Source organism: Danio aesculapii, chromosome 8 (assembly GCF_903798145.1).
Source record: "Danio aesculapii chromosome 8, fDanAes4.1, whole genome shotgun sequence".
In the NCBI taxonomy this organism is placed as follows: domain Eukaryota; kingdom Metazoa; phylum Chordata; class Actinopteri; order Cypriniformes; family Danionidae; genus Danio; species Danio aesculapii.
Genome location: NC_079442.1, coordinates 35,394,987 through 35,413,111, shown reverse-complemented (window position 1 = coordinate 35,413,111; position 18,125 = coordinate 35,394,987). Strand labels below are relative to the sequence as shown.

Sequence of the window (18,125 nt, the reverse complement as noted above, 5' to 3'; positions counted from 1 at the left end):
TGTTTGTTTAAATTCAGCCCAAAAAAATTATTTACAACCACTTAACGTAAAAAAAATGTGTAAATCCAAGTGACCAAAAAAGTCTGTGATTTTTACAGTGTACAACATACTTTGTTGAAATTCTGTGAAGAATCAATGTTAATCAAAAGAATAAGAGTTGACTCTCTATAGAAGAAAAATGATTGATTTTCTATGACATTTTTGCATTTATGAGGAAAAAGCTTTGTTAAGGATGTAACCTCTCCGTTATGGATGTGGCAGATTTGAAATTGTGTGACCTGGGTAAATCAGATATAACTGTTTGAAAACATTGACAGAGACATTTTTCAGCATTTTTACAGTTCTGTAAATCACAAGCCTACACAAAAAACCTAGAAATGGTTTCGCTTTTTTTTTTTTTTTAAATCATGGCAAGGTTGACATTTGCATAAAATTTCTCTATATCAGATTCTCCCAATACCGTTCAGCCCTAGAACAAACAGCACTTTTCAGAGCGCCTGTGTATGTGTGTGAAGCTCTGAGCAGGTGGCTGCCGTGCTGTTGTCTCATTGTGTTTGGTGTGTCAGTGGATGCTACCAATCTGAGCCGCGAGACACCAGTGCTGCTTCCTTTGTGAGCAGCAGAAAGAGAGAGAGAGAAAGAGGATAAGGAGTGAAGAAGGAGTACAGAGTGGATGGTGAGAGAGTGAGGCAGATGGAAGCGACGCAAACGCCCACCAGCCCGATCTCTCCTCCACCTCCTCTCGGCTTTGTGTGTAATGATTAACCGATCGGAGAAGGGCGAGAATATATCGCCTCAACCCTCATAGGAAGTGACACACGCACACACCAACATTATATAAACACACTGTGTCTCTCGCTCAGAGATCAGCGAACATGACCCGACCGAAAGGAGGATACTACAAAGGAGAACTGGGTAGGAACTTACTGCAAATACTTTAACAAAGGGAAATGCTGTTTCTCTGTATGATCAGACTGTGGCAGGTAGATGCTTTTGTTTGCCAGGGCTTTGTTTCGGGTGACTCTTAAAGCATCGCTGGGCTGTTAGTAGACCGTAGTTGATCGAAGCTTAGTTTTCACGAAACAAGGTGGTGTGACAAGATTGTTTTGCATTGTTTCAGTGTGAGCTTGTACTGATATCTGGCCGTTTGTTTGCTCTTTGACCTGGTCATAGTCTATAAATGGCTGAGCTATTCCTAATCAGAATGAAGCAAAGAGATTAAATGCATTTGGGGTGCTTGAAGTTTAGCAAACATGATTTTTACCATTTAAATTGGATTCTTGACACTTTGTTCTTCTGTTACAGGGGAGCCACACAAATTTGACCCCACATTCAGAGGACCTGTTCATAAAAGGTAGAGCACATATTACTTTCATTTGGTTTTTCTTGTTCTGTTTCTTATTCTTTCTATTATTATTATTATTATTATTATTATTATTATTATTATTATTATTATTATTATTATTATTAATTTAGTTCTTATTCTTGTTTTCTCATTCTTATTGTTATTGTTATTATTATTATAATTATTATTATTAGTAGTATTATTTTTTTTTTCTTCTTTTTCTTCTTATTGTTTTCTTATTTTTATTGTTTTCTTATTTTTATTGTTATTTTCTTCTTATTATTATTATTTTTATTCCTATTCTTATTCTTATTTCTTATTCTTGTTGTTGTTGTTGTTGTTGTTGTTGTTGTTATTATTATTTTTTCTTCTTCTTCTCATTGTTTTCTTATTTTTATTATTATTTTCTTCTTATTATTATTTTTATTCCTATTTTTATTCTTATTTTCTTCTTCTCCTTCGTCGTCTTCTTCTTCTTATATTATTTTTATTATAACTACTACTACTACTACTACTACTATTACTGCAACTAATAAAAATAATAATAATAAAAAATGATGATAATAATAATGTTTTTTTTTTTTATTGAATCTTTTTATTATAACTATTAATCACAAAACGAATTGAAACAAACCAACAGACAATGGCCATTTTAACAATTCAATGCTAAGTAAAGACAGAATAAATTATGTATATTCCTAAATAAAATAGTTATAATAACTAAATGATAGCAATAATAATAATAAGTAAATAAATAAACAAAAAATCTAAAGATAAAATAATAGTTAAATAAAATGCATACATTCAATTATGGCATAACATAACTCAAAATACAGCTTGAAGAAATATCAATAACATCCAAGTAAGGAGTCCAGACTTGATGAAAAGCTTCAGTGGACATATGAATGACACAGGTAAGGAATTCTAAGGGAATCATCTCCCTATTAATATTGTGTCACTGATACAGTTTATCAGTTTATTTTTCCTTGCAACAAAGGCTTCAAATGTCAAATAAACGATTAGTGAATTTGTCTGGTATACATCTAACTGGGAGACCTAAAACCAAAGACAGTGGATCCAACTGTAGCTGAAGTCCAAACATGCGGCTCATGAAAGTAACAACTTTTGAACAATAAGCTCTAATAACAGGACAATTCCATAATAAATGGGTGTAGTCTCCCCACTTTTACCAGTAATGATGATTTTTAATAATAACAATAGCAATTAGTGCTAGGCAAAGATTAATCATAATTATTTGCATCCAAAATAAAAGTTTGCTTTGACATAATATATGTGTGTATATTATATATATTTATTATGTATATGTGACACACACACATACATAGAAAGAAAACTACACAAAACAATTTGGTTACATAGATATTGAAATTTATTTACAATTTGTACCACATAAATATAGATTTTATATCCTAATATGAATAAACATTTTCTCAAATATATGCCTAATATGTGCTTTATAAATATACACAGTACACACGTATATTATGTCAAAACAAACTTTTATTTTGGATCTGATTAATTTTTGAATTGCACTTAAATATAAAAACCAATAATATAAATATTAGTCCTACTGTGAGGCATTTATGACTTTTCTAATATTTTCTAAGTAATTTTTAACAGAGAAATCAAAATTTTCACAGTATTTCCTATAATATTTTTTCTTCTAGAAAAAGTCTATTTTTTTTTTACTTGGCCGGGAATAATTGACAGATAAAATAAATTAATCTTTTAAAACAATTTATCTAACGTGCCCATTTGAGCTTATAACCTAGTTAAGTCTTTAAAATTCACTTTTAGCTGAATACTAGTTTGTAACAAAATAGCTGGAAGAAAATCTTGTGTAATGTCATCATGTCAAAGACAAAAGACATTAGTTATTAAAAGTATTAGTAAATGTATAAATGTGTTGAAAACATGCAAATAGATTAATAATATCAACAAATGAAGAGTTTAGATGCAAAAACGTTGTGCCATCTGGAATATTCTTCTAAAATAAGCATTATTCTCAGCCTCCAATATTTTTGTTCAGTTATTTCACTGTAAAGGCAATGCAAAGAACCTGTTTTTTGCCATAAAATGGATTTACTGAACATATACACATTAGAAGAGAATTTCAGATGGCATTTAGAGGTTTTTGCATTTGAATTCTTCATATTATTAATATTTATTATTATTAAGTTAAATTCCAGCTAGGTCAGAAACACACACACTCAAATCATTGTCCTTTTCCCTGTCCCTGATTTTAGCATGTGTCTGATATTGATAAAAATATTGACTTCATTCATGGACCTGTCGCTCCGCTGGCCTGTTTCTGATCCAGAGCTGCTGGTGGATCAATGTTTAGTTGGACAGCACCACGCTTGCCCCACTGAAACCCAACAATCGATCTAGGGTTGCTTTTTGCCTCATTAACATCCACGCTTAATAAGATTTAGCAGATTGTGAGATGATTCTGCCATTACTGGACAACAAGACACAGCTTTCAATGCATTTCCATTGCTCTCAATAGAAATTGGCGTCAGTGTGTGCAGCTCAGCGTGTTTCTAATGGGGTTTTCCTGAGCTTAGTGCATATTTGTAAGACCCGGCTACTGCTAATTAGGGTTGACTTATGTAAAACGCTTAAGCTCAGTCGGGTTTGCGCAGCATGTGGGACTTTGCTGTTTACTGTGATGAGGTGTGTCACTGTTGACCATGTTGTGGCTCAGTAATAACACCATAAAGTTATTAAGGTAGATGTATGGGTTATGAAAGAGATTAAAATACATAGTTATTTTCATGAAGCATGAAAAGTTTTTTCAGCATTCAAAGAGGGCCTGTCAGTAAGAAAAGAAGTTACTGGTTTTGTATTAATGGTTAGGGGTTAGGTTAGAGTTACCCCTGAAAAAATGTATGTATATTTTTATATATATAGACATATCTGATGTTTGGCGATGAATACATGTATATACACTCCTAATGTCGAAGGAAAATGAATGAATGTTTAAAAACAAAGTACATTTTCACAGTATTTCCTATTAGGGCTGCACAATATATGTTTTGAGCATCAGTATTGCAATGTGTTAATACGCAATAGTCACATCGCAGGATGTTCAATGTGGAGTCAGGATTGTAGTTGATCTGGTACAACACATGAGAATTTTGGAGTTGTTATCAATTACTTGTGTTTTTAAAGGCCTGTGGTACCATTAAAGCAAGTTTAAAGCATTTGAGCACAAGGAATTATTACAATTGCATCTTTAACAAAGATTAATTATTTAATTATTTACACAATGAATAATATATAGCTTTATTGTACATTTGATTATTTTATTTCTGTACCTGTATATGGCTAGACTCCTTCATTTGCATTTGCTCTTTATCTCTGCTTGTAATTTGTTTATTGTACTTTATCCACTCTCCTACAAAATCATCCCAATCAACCTAAAATTATTAAGTTATCTTGTGAAAAATCACAATCCAAATTGCAAAAAAATTCAATATGGCAATCTACATTTTTTTCTATTATTGTATTTTTTTCTCCTTTAAGAAAGTCGTATTTCTCTTAGTATGGCTGGAATAAAAGCAGTTTTACATTAAAAAAAAAAGATTTTTAAGGTCAATATTATTAGCCTGCCTACATTTTTTTTGATTGGCTACAGGACAAACCAGTGTTGTCCAATGACTTTCCTAATTAACCGAACTTGCCTAGTTAACCTAATTAAGTTAAGCCTTTTAAGCTGAATACTAGTATCTTGTAAATTAACTAGTAAAAAATTATGTACTGTCATCATGGCAGAGACAAAATAACTTGGTCATTAGAAATGAATTATTAAAACTTTGTTTAAAAATCTTCTCTCTGTTAAACAGCACTTGGGCAAAAAAAAAAAATCTAAATTTCGCAGGAGGGTGCAAATCATTTTGCCTACAGCAGTATATATTTATATATTTAAAATTATTATCAATATCTTTATAGTCACTCTTCAAATTTAAATGATAGCAATGTGTATTTTGTTTAATAAACTATATTGTCATCAGTATTGGTATAGCAACACCTCTAAATAAAACGACAGCAATATTTATTTGTTAATTAATTTATTTATAAATACTAGGAAATTTGAATTTTAAAAATGTAATGCAAACTCTTCTCAATGAAATGCAAACATAGGAATGACCAGCATTGGGTACGTTCCTTTAAAAGAGTAATTAGTTACTTCTTACAAATAGTAACTGAGTTATATAATTAAAAAAGTAACTAATTACCAGGGAAAGTAACTATTACGTTATTTTAAAAAAATCGAATTTGTCAAATGACTATAAAACATTGTACACCGTCACCCACGCAGAGAGACTCTTTTTTTTTTTTTTTTTTTTCCTGGGCATAAGTGACACGATATGTAAACATTCAACGAGGGTAGTGTGTAGTGCTTATATTTCCAGTTTGTAAAAGCTACCTTTGAACTTGTTGGATTTGCCATATTTCTGACTCCTGGTCATTGGTGCACTGAAAAAAGTGTTGCAAACAATTTATTTGTGTTGAATTTAAACAAACAAATTAAATTGAGCAATGTTCAACTTAATTTGTTTGTTTAAATTCAGCCCAAATAAATTGTTTACAACCACTTAACGTAAAAAAATTAAGTAAATCCAAGGAATCATCTTTGAATAATTCTGTGCATCTACCTGTGTGTAAACACCCCCGCACTACTTTGCCTCTGATTGGCAAATGATGGAAATGTACTCTATCTAAGCCAATCCTCACGTTCTCAGTTACACCACGTTCACAGACACACCAATCATCATCACTGGTTGGTTATGTGTCCTGCTCCAGCCCCGAACACACACACCCAGCCCAGAGAAAAAGAGATCCTATGGCTGAGAGAGACGCTGCTCGCATGAAAACCAAAATTGATAACAGTGTTCTCAATTATATTAAAGTGTATTTTATTGTCAGTAATAGTAACGGCGTTGTAACGGGGAAACAGTAATTCATTTAATAACTCGTTACTGAAAAAGGTATCGCCGTTAGTAACTCTATTTATTGATAGTGCCTTTATTCCCATCACTGAAAATGACAGAATCCAAATGTTAGAAATCCATCTCCTTGCAGCAGATTTGGGATCAGAAAAGTTCTTGTCTTGATTCCCTTTTTATAACCAAAATAAAGCAGAGTTTGTTGTTGGAATGACAGCAGTGTGAGTAAATATTGATTGAATGTTTATTTTTGGGTGATTAAACAGCATATTTGACTAAGCTTCCACCCCACATTTTATTCTTAGACGGCCAGTTTTCCCTCAGTCCATTAACACTCCCTGTCCAAAAATATAACCCAAGCTGTATTGCCTTAAATGTCAGTGACTCCCAGTAGTGTGTCAGATCCGTACCTTTGTGTGAAAGTGGCCCAGCGCAGACACCCACTCCCGTCTGTGTTGAGCGGTGTTAAATATAGCACAGGGAACACTGACAGGGCTGTGGGTTTGTAGTTTATACATCAGACACTCAGTCACTCATTTCTGCTGTCCTGCTGTGTGCTTTGAGTTTGCAAGATTTGGTTCAGTGCTGTCAGAGCTACTCGAGACAGTTTACTGTCCTACTTGACCGTTTGGCTGTGTTTCAGTTAGCGTAAATTAATCCAAAAATAATTTTGCTTTTGCTTGATACTTTGTAGCATCAAATCGTGAAGTTGGTAATGCTATCGACTTCCTTGTATTGCATTATGTTAGCATCTAGCCAACCAATTAGCTTAAAATTCATAGTTACTTATGCTTTAGGTACATTTTAAAAACTGGGGTGTGTAAGCTTTGCCATTGCACTCATGTCTGGCGATTTTATCTTAAAATATTGAATGTATTACAGTCCAAAAGGGATAGTTCACCCTAAAATGAAAATTTACTCACTATTTGGTCACACTCAAGTGGTTCTAAACCTTCCTTTCTTCTGTTGAACATTAAAGAAGATATTCTGAAGACAGCTGAAAACCTGTAACCATTGACTTCCATAGTAGGAAAAGCAAATACTAGGAAAGTCATAGTAAAGTCAAATACTATGAAAGTCAGGTTTTCAGCTTTCTTCAAAATATCTTCTTTTGTGGACAACAGAAGAGAGAAACAAGTGTGAAATTAATTGTACAGAATTGTATTTTTTTGGTAAATGATCACTTATAATATATTGTTTTAAATAAATAGCCTACACACATTCATGCTTCAGTATATAGAGCTTACTTTTCTAACAGTCAGGAAGTGTTTGAAATCAGATATAATACCTGCAATTTCACACCCAGATATTTTTCTATTTTGAAACGACCTTAAAAAATGCCTGTTTTGTTGTTGTTTTTTTGTTAAAAAAAAAAAAAAAAATTATAATTTTTTTTTCAGTAAAAAAAAAACAGTAGTTAATAGTTTTTTTGGTTAACAGTCAATTTCCTTATATTAAATGCAGCAAATAACCTTAAATTGACTTTCTTTTTTTTTTCTTTAGATATAAAGTAAGTCACTGCACTGTTCAGGTCCAGCATGCATGGATGTTGATGCATAAGGGATTTGTTTTTCAAATGTTTCCTGAATCATGCGCTGACCATTAGCTCTTAATGTGGAGGGTCCTTTTTTGCTGGAGAATCTGTTGCCCTAAACTATTTTAAAGTAGCCAACCCCAGTTTTAAAACCTTGACTTTTCCACACCGCGGTAAACCATGAAACTAATTATCGTCCCATACCTAGTTTTTAATTAATCATTATTTCTTTATTTTAGCATTGTTAGTATTGCTTTAGATATTACATATATTTAAAATATAATTATTCTGCTTTCATTTATTTTTTATTTCAGATTTTATCATGATTTTCCCTTTTTTCTATGTGATTAAACTTTGCAGTTAATCCAAAAATCACATGCGTTCTGAACTGTGGTGACTGGTCAGCTCTTTGACCTCTGTCTGTACTTGATATCAAACATCCTGTTATGTGACCACTGCAAATACAGTATGCATATTGCAACACTGGTGCTAAAAAAAATTTTTGATCCCTTCCTTACCTTCCTTGCAAACTATTTTGAAAGGGTGATATGGTAATGGAGATGCAGCACATTTGTTAATCTCATTTGCCCTGCTGTGACCTCAGCCTCATTTTCTCTGTCTGCCAAGCTGAAATGTGGAACAATTGCTTTCAACTAGTGGGTCAGCCCCTAAAAATGGGTCACAGGTCTGTTCTGATGGGGTCAGTCAGCAGGGAAAAAACAATACCAAATGAACCAATTTTTGGTTTTGTAAATATAGCTTATACTTAATACTTTGTTTATACTTAAAATCTGTTTATTATGAAGTTATTTAAAGCTACTATTTAGTTTTAAACCATAGCTTTTACCTATATTACTCATTTCTTTTTATGTTCAAAGGATTTGTTGTGGTGTAAGGGGAACTTTAATACTGGATTTCTGTCATATTGTAACACTGGGTATATGTTGATCATGCGTACAAAACGGACCACAAAAACCTTTAAACTGAGTTAAAGGTGCTGTATGTAAGTTTTTGACTCTTCTAAAGCATAAAAATATCATAATATGTTTACAAATATTTAAGAAAAATGCTAAGTGAACATTCTTATCTGAAAAACGTCAGATATTCTGCTTTGAAAATGTGCATTACGTACCGGAACGCTCTCTTCATTTTGGTCATTTAACCCGCCTATTGCCAGTTTAGCCAAATATATTTCACCACACCGGGTTGCCTTTGTGAAAAACAGCTTATTTTATTCAATCTGTCAGGAAGGCTTTTAAAGTAAGTGTCCATGATCAAAATGCGACCTCCGATGAACAGTAGCAGCCCCGAAATGAGACGCAGATTCAGAGTTCCACTTGTGGGGGTTATTAATTGGCAAATAATATAAATATTAGGAACGTAAATGTGAGCAGGCTACATTGTAACCTCGTGTCCTAACAACACTCTACGTGATGAGATTTGTAGTGATAAGCAATTTGGCTACCTGAACCAGATGTAACATGACAGAAATTTAAATACAGCCATTCAGAAGCACAAAATAGTGCACTCACTGCACTCCAATAAAATTGTAAGGTTTATAATCTAATTAATACATATTAACCTCTTTAACTTATTAAATGTACAATTATTACATTTCATTATTAAAATATCATAAAATGATAATTATTATTTTGGGGTAGTCTGTTTTGTTAGGTTCAGTCAAGGAAAACATTGCCCAACACAGGTTATTTAGTCGTTTAGCAGATGCTTTTGTCCAAAGTGACTTACAATTGAGGAAGCATTCAGCATTTCAACAAGAAGAGGCAATACACACAAGAAGTGCTAATTATACAAGGGAACTGTTAGTGCTCAGAGAATTAAGTGCTAGAGTAAGCAGGGTGTCGGTTTTGTGTTCTAGAGCTGAAAGTGTTTTCTACAGGTGGTTTGTCAAGCCCACTCACCTGTGTGAGGCACATTAAGAATTGCATAATGGGGAAGATTGGTTTTTAGATGTTGTTTGAATGATACTGTTTATCATGTAGACAAATTTTTTTTTAATGCTGTGTTAGACAGATGGCCCACAGTGCTTCTAAAAGCCTGATTTCAGAAAATTTGATTAATGCAGAGCAACTAACTCAAATGCTTACACCGAAACACCATAATGAATGTAAATATAATCTGCGATGCTCTCATTCTCTCTTACATCCACTCTTCTCACTTTCCCTCTGCAGGGGCTGCACAGACGTGCTTTGTTGCGTGATCTTCGTCATCGTCATCCTCGGCTACATAGTTCTGGGAACAGTGGGTGAGTTACAGTCATTAACGTGAGCGTTGCGTAATGAAGTGGCAGGGGAGCGTCAGTGGTTAACAGCAGCCTAATGCAGTGTCATTATGTGCAGTTACACTCCTCTCGCTGCGTGTGTGGCTGTTTTCATAAAGACGCTCATTTAGTCCATTCTCAAAAAAAAGCAATAATAATCCATTCACTCACTGTGACGTCTGATTGGTTACGTCAGTGAATGTTTAAATGTGGCTGTCTGTGAGAGGCTCTTTTCTTGGGCTGTTTCTGGGAGAATCACAGCTTGCTGTTTGTTTTGGAACATACTGACTGTGCGTGTGTGCGTGCGTGCGTGCATGCGTGCATGCGTGTGTATAAAAGTTTGCATTAAAGTTCTGGAATGTGATGGAATTTCATATTATAATTTTAATTGTTTGATTTTTATATACAGTTGAAGTCAGAATTATTAGCCCCCCCTTTGATTTTTTTTCTTTTTTTTTCTTTTTTAAATATTTCCCAAATGATGTTTAACAGAGCAAGGAAATTTTCACAGTATGTCTGATAATATTTTTTTCTTCTGGAGAAAGTCTTATTTGTTTTATTTTTGCTAGAATAAAAGCAGTTTTTATTTTTTATGAATTATTTTAAGGTCAAAATGATTATTATTATTATTATAATTTTTTCGACTGTCTACAGAACAAATCATCGTTATACAATAAGTAATTAACCTATCCTGCCTTGTTAACCTAATTAACCCAGTTAAGCCTTTAAATGTCACTTTAAGCTATATAGAAGTGTCTTGAAAAATATCTAGTAAAATATTATGTCATCATGGCAAAGATAAAATAAATCAGTTTTTAGAGATGAGTTATTAAAACTATAATGTTTAAAATTGTGTTGAAAAAATCTTCTCTCCATTAAACAGAAATTGGGCAAATCATTCCAAAGTTTAGGACCTACCACAGCGAAAGCACGATCCCCTCTACGCTAACACTTTGTTTTGGGCACAATCAGGAGAAGCTGGTCAGCTGACCTGAGAGAACGAATGGGCTTATAGGGGTGTTTCAGCTCAGAGATATAAGGTGGGGCAAGACCATTTAGAGATCTTAAAAACAAAGAAAAAAATCTTAAACTGTATTCTAAACTTCACTGGTAACCAATGAAGCGAAGCTAACACGAGAAATGTGGTCATATTTGCGAGTACCAGTTAACAGGTGTGCTGCAGCATTTTGCACCATTTGCAACCGGGCAATAGCTGACCTGCTACTCCCCACATACAGTGCATTACAGTAATCTAAACGAGTGGTCATAAAAGCATAAATTACTGTCTCAAACTGATGTTTTGTTATATATTGTCTTATTTATGCTAGTTGTCTTAATTGAAAAAAGCTGCATTTAATGACTGCTCTAATCTGATTGTCAAATTCAAAATCTGAGACAAATTTCACCCCTAAATTTGTGACTGTGTAGGCTAATATGCAGAGCTAACAAACCCAAATTGAATAGATGAGTCCCAACAGTACCTTAAAAAAACCATTACTTCTGTTTTGTTTTAATTAAAACTAAAAAATTAAAAGCCATCAAAGCCTTCATTTCACTAAGACAATCAAGGTGCATGTTGACAGAGTTTGCATGTTCTCCCTGTGTTCGCGTGGGTTTTCTCCGGGTGCTTTCCCCTACAGTCCAAAGAGATGCGCTATTGCTGAATTGGATGAACTAAATTGGCTGTAGTGTGTGAATGCTAAAGTATATTGGTGTTTTCCAGTTCTGGGTTGCGGCTGGAAGGGCATCCGCTGCGTAAAACATAATCTGGATAAATTGGCGGTTCATTCCATTGTGGTGACCCTTGGTTAATAAAGGGACTAAGCCGAAGTAAACTGAATGAATTAATGAATTGTGGGGGTAGTCTGTTTTGATGGATTCAGTCAAGGAAAACATTGCACAATACAATTTAAATGCATTTAGTCATTTAGAAGACAAAAATAAATGATAAATCGGAGACTAAGCCAAAGGAAAATTAATGAATAGATAATTGAATAAATGCTTTGTTGTTTTTCTGGGAGTCTAATAGTATTCAGGAAAAAATGTAATAATTAAATGTAAAATAAATGACACAGTATAAGCTTTATGGAAAATATACTGCACATAAATACAATTCATCTTTCTTAAAGTTACTAAAATGTTAATTTCCTGTGACTGAATGCTTTAATCTGGCTTGAAATGTGTACACAGTCACGGGCTTTAAAACAAATGCAAATGATAAAATTTTTTGGTAACTTTATGGTTAAACTTTGGAATAACTCCATAATCATGTGTGTTTTAAACTCCCTATCAACTATAATCCTGATTTAAGATTGCAGATCCTCAATGTGACTATTGCAGATGTGCACATTGCGATACCGATGCTGAAACGATAAATTGTGTAGCCATATGGACAAATATAACATCGTATAGCATTCAATAGAAAATATAAATGAAAAAATAGATTTGTGACTGGTGTACTCATATATGCTGAGCACTGTCTCATTAAAGCATCGAACTTAAAATGCTTATCCCTATAATAATGTAGTTTGCAAACGTTTAAAAATGTACATAATAGAATCTTCTTCTGTATTAATCTCCGACTTTGAGAGTGTCTGTAAGGCTCAAAGCTTCTCAGATCTTTGTCTTTCTCACACTGAACTCTGTCCGCTTCTCTCTGACGTCTTATCGGTTTAATCCTGACTAGGCTAAATAAATATGACTGGCTTTTCTGTTGCCCTTTGAAGTGCACTGACAGCCCATGTGACACTTTTAGGCTCGAGGTGACATTCCTTGACCCTTAAAGCTCAAATTCACTTTACCATGCAGAATTGAATGGAAATGATTAAGAATGTGTGTGTGTGTATGTGGGTGTTTAATTCACAGACTCCAATGTATTCAATTACAGACAGAGCTTCTTATGCTCAAATTTAAGATGGTGTTTCACTTTATTTTTAGTTTGTCTCTGATGCATCTTTTCCTGTTTGTCGTCTTTGCCTTTTACAGGTGAAGGTTTTCACTTTTATTTTTAGTTAGTTTTTGTGCGTCTTTTCCTGTTTGTCCTGTACGCTTATAATGGGTGCAGTTTTAGTTATGTTGTACAATGCAATGATGTTTGAAATCAGCTGAATTCATTTGAAATAAATGCTTGTCAGATGGCATGACTTGTGTTATGTTTTTTTTAAGCATGGATGCATGGAGATCCCCGAAAAGTGGTCTATCCGACAGACAGCTATGGGCAATTCTGCGGTCAGCAGGAGACTCCTAATGCGTGAGTATGAGGACAAAAGAAATGTGTTTAAGACAACTAAAAATTATGGTGGCTGAGGGAGCTTAACGTGCTGCAATTTAAAGAGCCATGAAACCCCCCCTGTCTCATCAGGGTGTTTTTTACACCTCTAGTTTGAAAAAAGTCAGGAAAGTGGATGAGTCCAGCTTTGTTTAGGTCGGAGTGTCGACTGTCGAGTGGCAAAAGAGGAAAGGCTTTGCATGAAAAGGGGAGTTTCAGTACGCGCATGTACTGCACAGACGCAGACACAGAGATAGACAGCGTCTATGTTTACATGGACATCAGTAATGGAATTATTTGCTTTAATCTGAATAAGACAATAATATGATATAAAGTGTTTACACAATTTGTGTTTTGAATGTTCCTTTCATGATCCCGTTTTACATGTTAATGCACATAATTCGACACTGCTCTATCCACTTTTCCTCTGTAGTTTCATGTAATTTTGGGTGTTTCATTCTTAATTTGTTGACTTTAACTGCAGTTCGGCACTTTCACTTTCATTCAGGAACATTTCATGTATACCCCCTCATGACAAACGAGATATTGGATGTGAGGAACTACTAGAAGAGTGTCGTTTTAATGGCATTTTTGTTACCAACGCCGGATGAGAGAAAAAAAACCCTACGCAAAAAATAACTATCCCGTCACAAAATACGGTGAAAATTCTACACAACGATAATAGTTTGATTAAGGTGTTTACATGTCTACATTCGGATCTTTCAGTCCATAATGTTGTAGTGATCTTAACATACTGTAAACTCAGTAACTAAGTCATTTTGACTAAGGTATGTCTTTAAAAACTAACAGAGTACTGCTGACAATACTAGCTAGCTTTGACATCTGAATAAACATAAACAAAGACATTGATCGCACACTTAGCAAATTCATAGAGACAGGACAATCAACACAAACTGGAACCGCGTCTTTTTAAAAAAGGAGCGGAGTGGATTTCATCAATTCCAAATGCGAAAAGATCTTGGGTAAAAAATTTTCTTTACAAATGTATTTTTGTCGTGAGTTAGCAGACCACTGTAATCCACACATGTCCTGCTTACTCTCATAGCGGGGCAAATGAAAACAAAACCTTCGTTGCGCAACACTGACGACCCATGTCTCCAAAAAATTCTTCTTCTTTCACTTGTTTTAATTACGGTCGGCAACACAACGTGGCGTCTCTTCTTCTTTGTGTTTTATGGTGGATCATAGACTAATGTGGTGTCTCTCTGCCGTCTGAACACCGTAAAAACAGTCTTCGAAGCTATCATGCATATTAATGAAGTTGCACCTCATTCAAAATAGAGCGCTGAAATTAATGCTGAAAACTCAAAGACGTCACGTTGTACTGGCCGGTACAGACATTCAGTCTCCATTCTGAAATTTACACAAGGATCTCATCACCATGATGCATGATGCACTTCTAATGTTCTTTTCAAACCAGAACAACGAATTTGCTCTAAACAATGCAAAAACAACCAATTTTCATATGTCCTAATAGTGTTGTGGGACACTTATATGATTGACAACATCTTAAAAAATGTGTTTTGTTGTTTGACAACACTTTCAAATAGCTCGGAACACAACAGAAATGGTTCAATCAGACCCTACATGACTGACCTGGCTATTTAGGTTATGATTATTAAGGCAAAAAACAAAAGAAGGGAATCAGAATGTTAAAATAAACAAACAATAAACTCACCTTTCAAAGATCACCTACAACTTTACTGAGCAAAAGTCACGGCACAGCGACCCATCATATTTTTGGGTCCCTTGAATAATTTCTGTGGTGTCCCAATCTTTTGGCAAGTGTTGTGAGAAAATGCATTGCATTTTATACATTTTTTTGCATTGTGAGCATTTGCAGTACGTGTGCTGTGAAACGGAAGATCTTTTCTTAATTTGCTGGTGTTTTTTGTAATTGCATGTTTTTTTCTTAAATTGCAGCATGTTAAGCTCTCTTGGCCACCGTAGAAAATTCATTTTTTAAAATCGATTAAAAGTTACATATATATCTATGAGTACACCCCTCACAAATTTCTCATTTAAATTAATATTTCTATAGGATGCTTTACAATATTATATTTTTGCATATACATTAGCTTAGTCAGTACTGAAGCAAATCTGGAGCTAATCTAACAAAATAACAAGATAACAGTTTAAAAATGACTACACCTAAATTTTTATGTTAGGGTAAAATATCAAAGCAAATTTTAAAAAGAGGAAAAATCAAGAGAAACTAAAAATATATTCAATTTTGTTGAAATTTAGTTGTTTATAAAATTTTTTTTTTTGCAATATTTAGCTTTAAATGTATTATCTTTCTATTTCTAAAGATGTTTGATAACTAAAATATTATTTTAATAAATATATCTATTTAATAAATCTGTTTTGCTCCATGCCCCAAATATATTACCCATATTCTCTGAGAAAAGGATACAAATATTAATTTTTAAAATGATGTGTACTCATTTATGCACTGTACATTTTTTAAGAGACCACTTGGAAATTTTCAGTTTTTGTATTTATTAGTCATTTTTTACTTGGTTTATTCTATAAAATCTAATAACATTTTCTCAAATGTATAATAAACATATTTGTTTAAAACATTATTAGTGTAATATTATAAATTAAAGGTGATATTATTATTATTATTATTTTTTTTTTTTGATGACCAAGTATGACTTTGGACTAGAAAACCAGACATAAGTGTCATTTTTCTTAAAATGTGGATTCCTACATTATCTGAAATCTGAATAAATAAACTTTGATTCATATATGCTTTGCTAGGATGGGATAATATTTGGTTGAGATACAACTACTTGAAAATCTGGAATCTTGAACGTTAAAAAAATTATATACTAATGAAATTGCCTTTTTGGATGTCCATTAATTAAATGATTATTATTATTATTATTATTATTATTATTATTATTATTATTATTATTATTATTATTATTATTATTATTATTATTATTAAATTAATTTTAAGTGGTCTCTTCATTTTTTAAAGCTGTATGCGTATGTACAGTATATTTGTTAGATTTGTATGTTTCAGAGATGAACCAAAGCACCTTCTGCTTCTCTCCTACAGAAATAAAGCCATATTATTTTACTTCAATATTTTACAATGTGCCAATCCCTCAGTCCTCATTAACCTCCAGTGCCCTACAACTCAGGTAATACAGACGCTCCTGTGAACCATCTGCCACTGTTTTTAAGCTCTATTTTGGCTCTGGCTTTTGTTTGTATCTAATGTTTCTCTTCCTCTCTTGTTCGGCCACAGCTGTGTGTATCCAAGTGCCCAGACAGATTTGCCACATACATTGACATGCAATACAGCTACAGGCGCAATAAGGGCTCCTGGGAATACTACAAGCAATTCTGCAAGCCGGGCTTCAACAACCCTGATAAGGTACCATGTGGAGAACAAGAACTTTGATTAAACTCAAACATGACAGAACGAAAACACACACACTGTTTGCTTTTGTTTGAATATTTTAAGATGCCGGGTTTTCAAAAACCTTTATATATTTGATGAGAGGAGAGGTTTCACTTTAGTGTCTGCATTAAATTAAAATGACAAAATTGGTTTTATATAAAAACATCTTGAATGCAAGGAAAGGGTCTGCTTTAATGCTCCTAAATAACTTGAGAAATGTCAGAAATGGATAAAATACATTTAGTCTTTCAGAATAATAGATATATTTAGGACAAAATTAAACCATTTATTCATTCTGAAGTGCTCATTAAATCTATTTAAGAAAATAATTGATCAAACTAAAATTGTATTACAGTTTATTATTATTTAGTATTATTAAGTGAAATTTATTCAAGAGGATCACATGCTTATGATTGACCACGGCTGGTCCCGCATTAGCAATGACATGATCTACCAATCAGATGATGCCTAAGTCATTATAAATAACCGGAGTTTTCTTACTTTAGTTATCTTCGTCTTGAAAAACACCCCTTCCCCCCTACTCCCCCTCTCTGTTCCTAGATAGGCTGGCTCAGTGGTTAAAACTGTTGCCTCACAGCAAAAACGTCACTGGTTCAAGCCCGTACTAGACCAGTCGACATTTCTGTGCGGAGTTTACATGTTCTCTCAGTGTTCGCGTGGGTTTTTCCCCGGGTTCCCCGGTCTCCTCCCAAGACATGCGACATAAGTGAATTGACTAAACCAAATTGGCACTATAGATGAGCTCTTAGTCAGGCTCCTACCTATCAGGCTCCTACCTATGCCTTTCAGTCAGTGGTTTATCTCTCCATAGCAGTTTTAAATAAACCAGGGGTTTTCTGGAGACCTACCTGAGCTCAAACTCCCCTCTCGCCCTTCAAAAGGGAGTGAGCCCTGGTCTAAAGAATCTAATGAGCTTAGGGCTCTCTCCCAGGACAGCATTCCAAACACACTTTATTATCAATCATCAGCTAAAGCCCAATCCCAGTTCTACCCCTTAGCCCTTCCGCTTACGCCTTCAAGCTAAAGAGAATTGGGATTCTCTTCACGGAAACGAGCAAAACGAGGGGTAGGAGTGTCCCAGTTCTCTTTAGCTTGAAGGCGTAGGGCTAAGGGAAAGGGGTAGATACCCCTTCGAACTAAGATTTTTCAGGACCACACTCGAAACCAAGGGGTAAAAAAAATTCGCAGAATACACCAGCCACAACGACAGCATAGCTGCACCCAGAAATAAGGAGATCCACAAATTTGTATAATTTTTGTCATT

At 34.0% G+C, this 18,125-nt stretch overlaps 1 protein-coding gene across 1 annotated transcript in view; it reads left to right on the top strand.

Moving 5' to 3' along the window:
- Positions 1 to 808: 808 nt before the first annotated feature.
- slc44a5b (solute carrier family 44 member 5b) overlaps positions 809 to 18,125 on the top strand; it is a 48,461-nt gene continuing 31,144 nt past the window's right edge. Inside the window, 6 exon segments of the mRNA XM_056463845.1 lie at positions 809 to 915; positions 1,306 to 1,354; positions 10,045 to 10,118; positions 13,299 to 13,383; positions 16,493 to 16,577; positions 16,685 to 16,813. Coding sequence (XP_056319820.1) covers positions 876 to 915; positions 1,306 to 1,354; positions 10,045 to 10,118; positions 13,299 to 13,383; positions 16,493 to 16,577; positions 16,685 to 16,813 — 462 coding nt within the window. The 5' untranslated portion in view covers positions 809 to 875.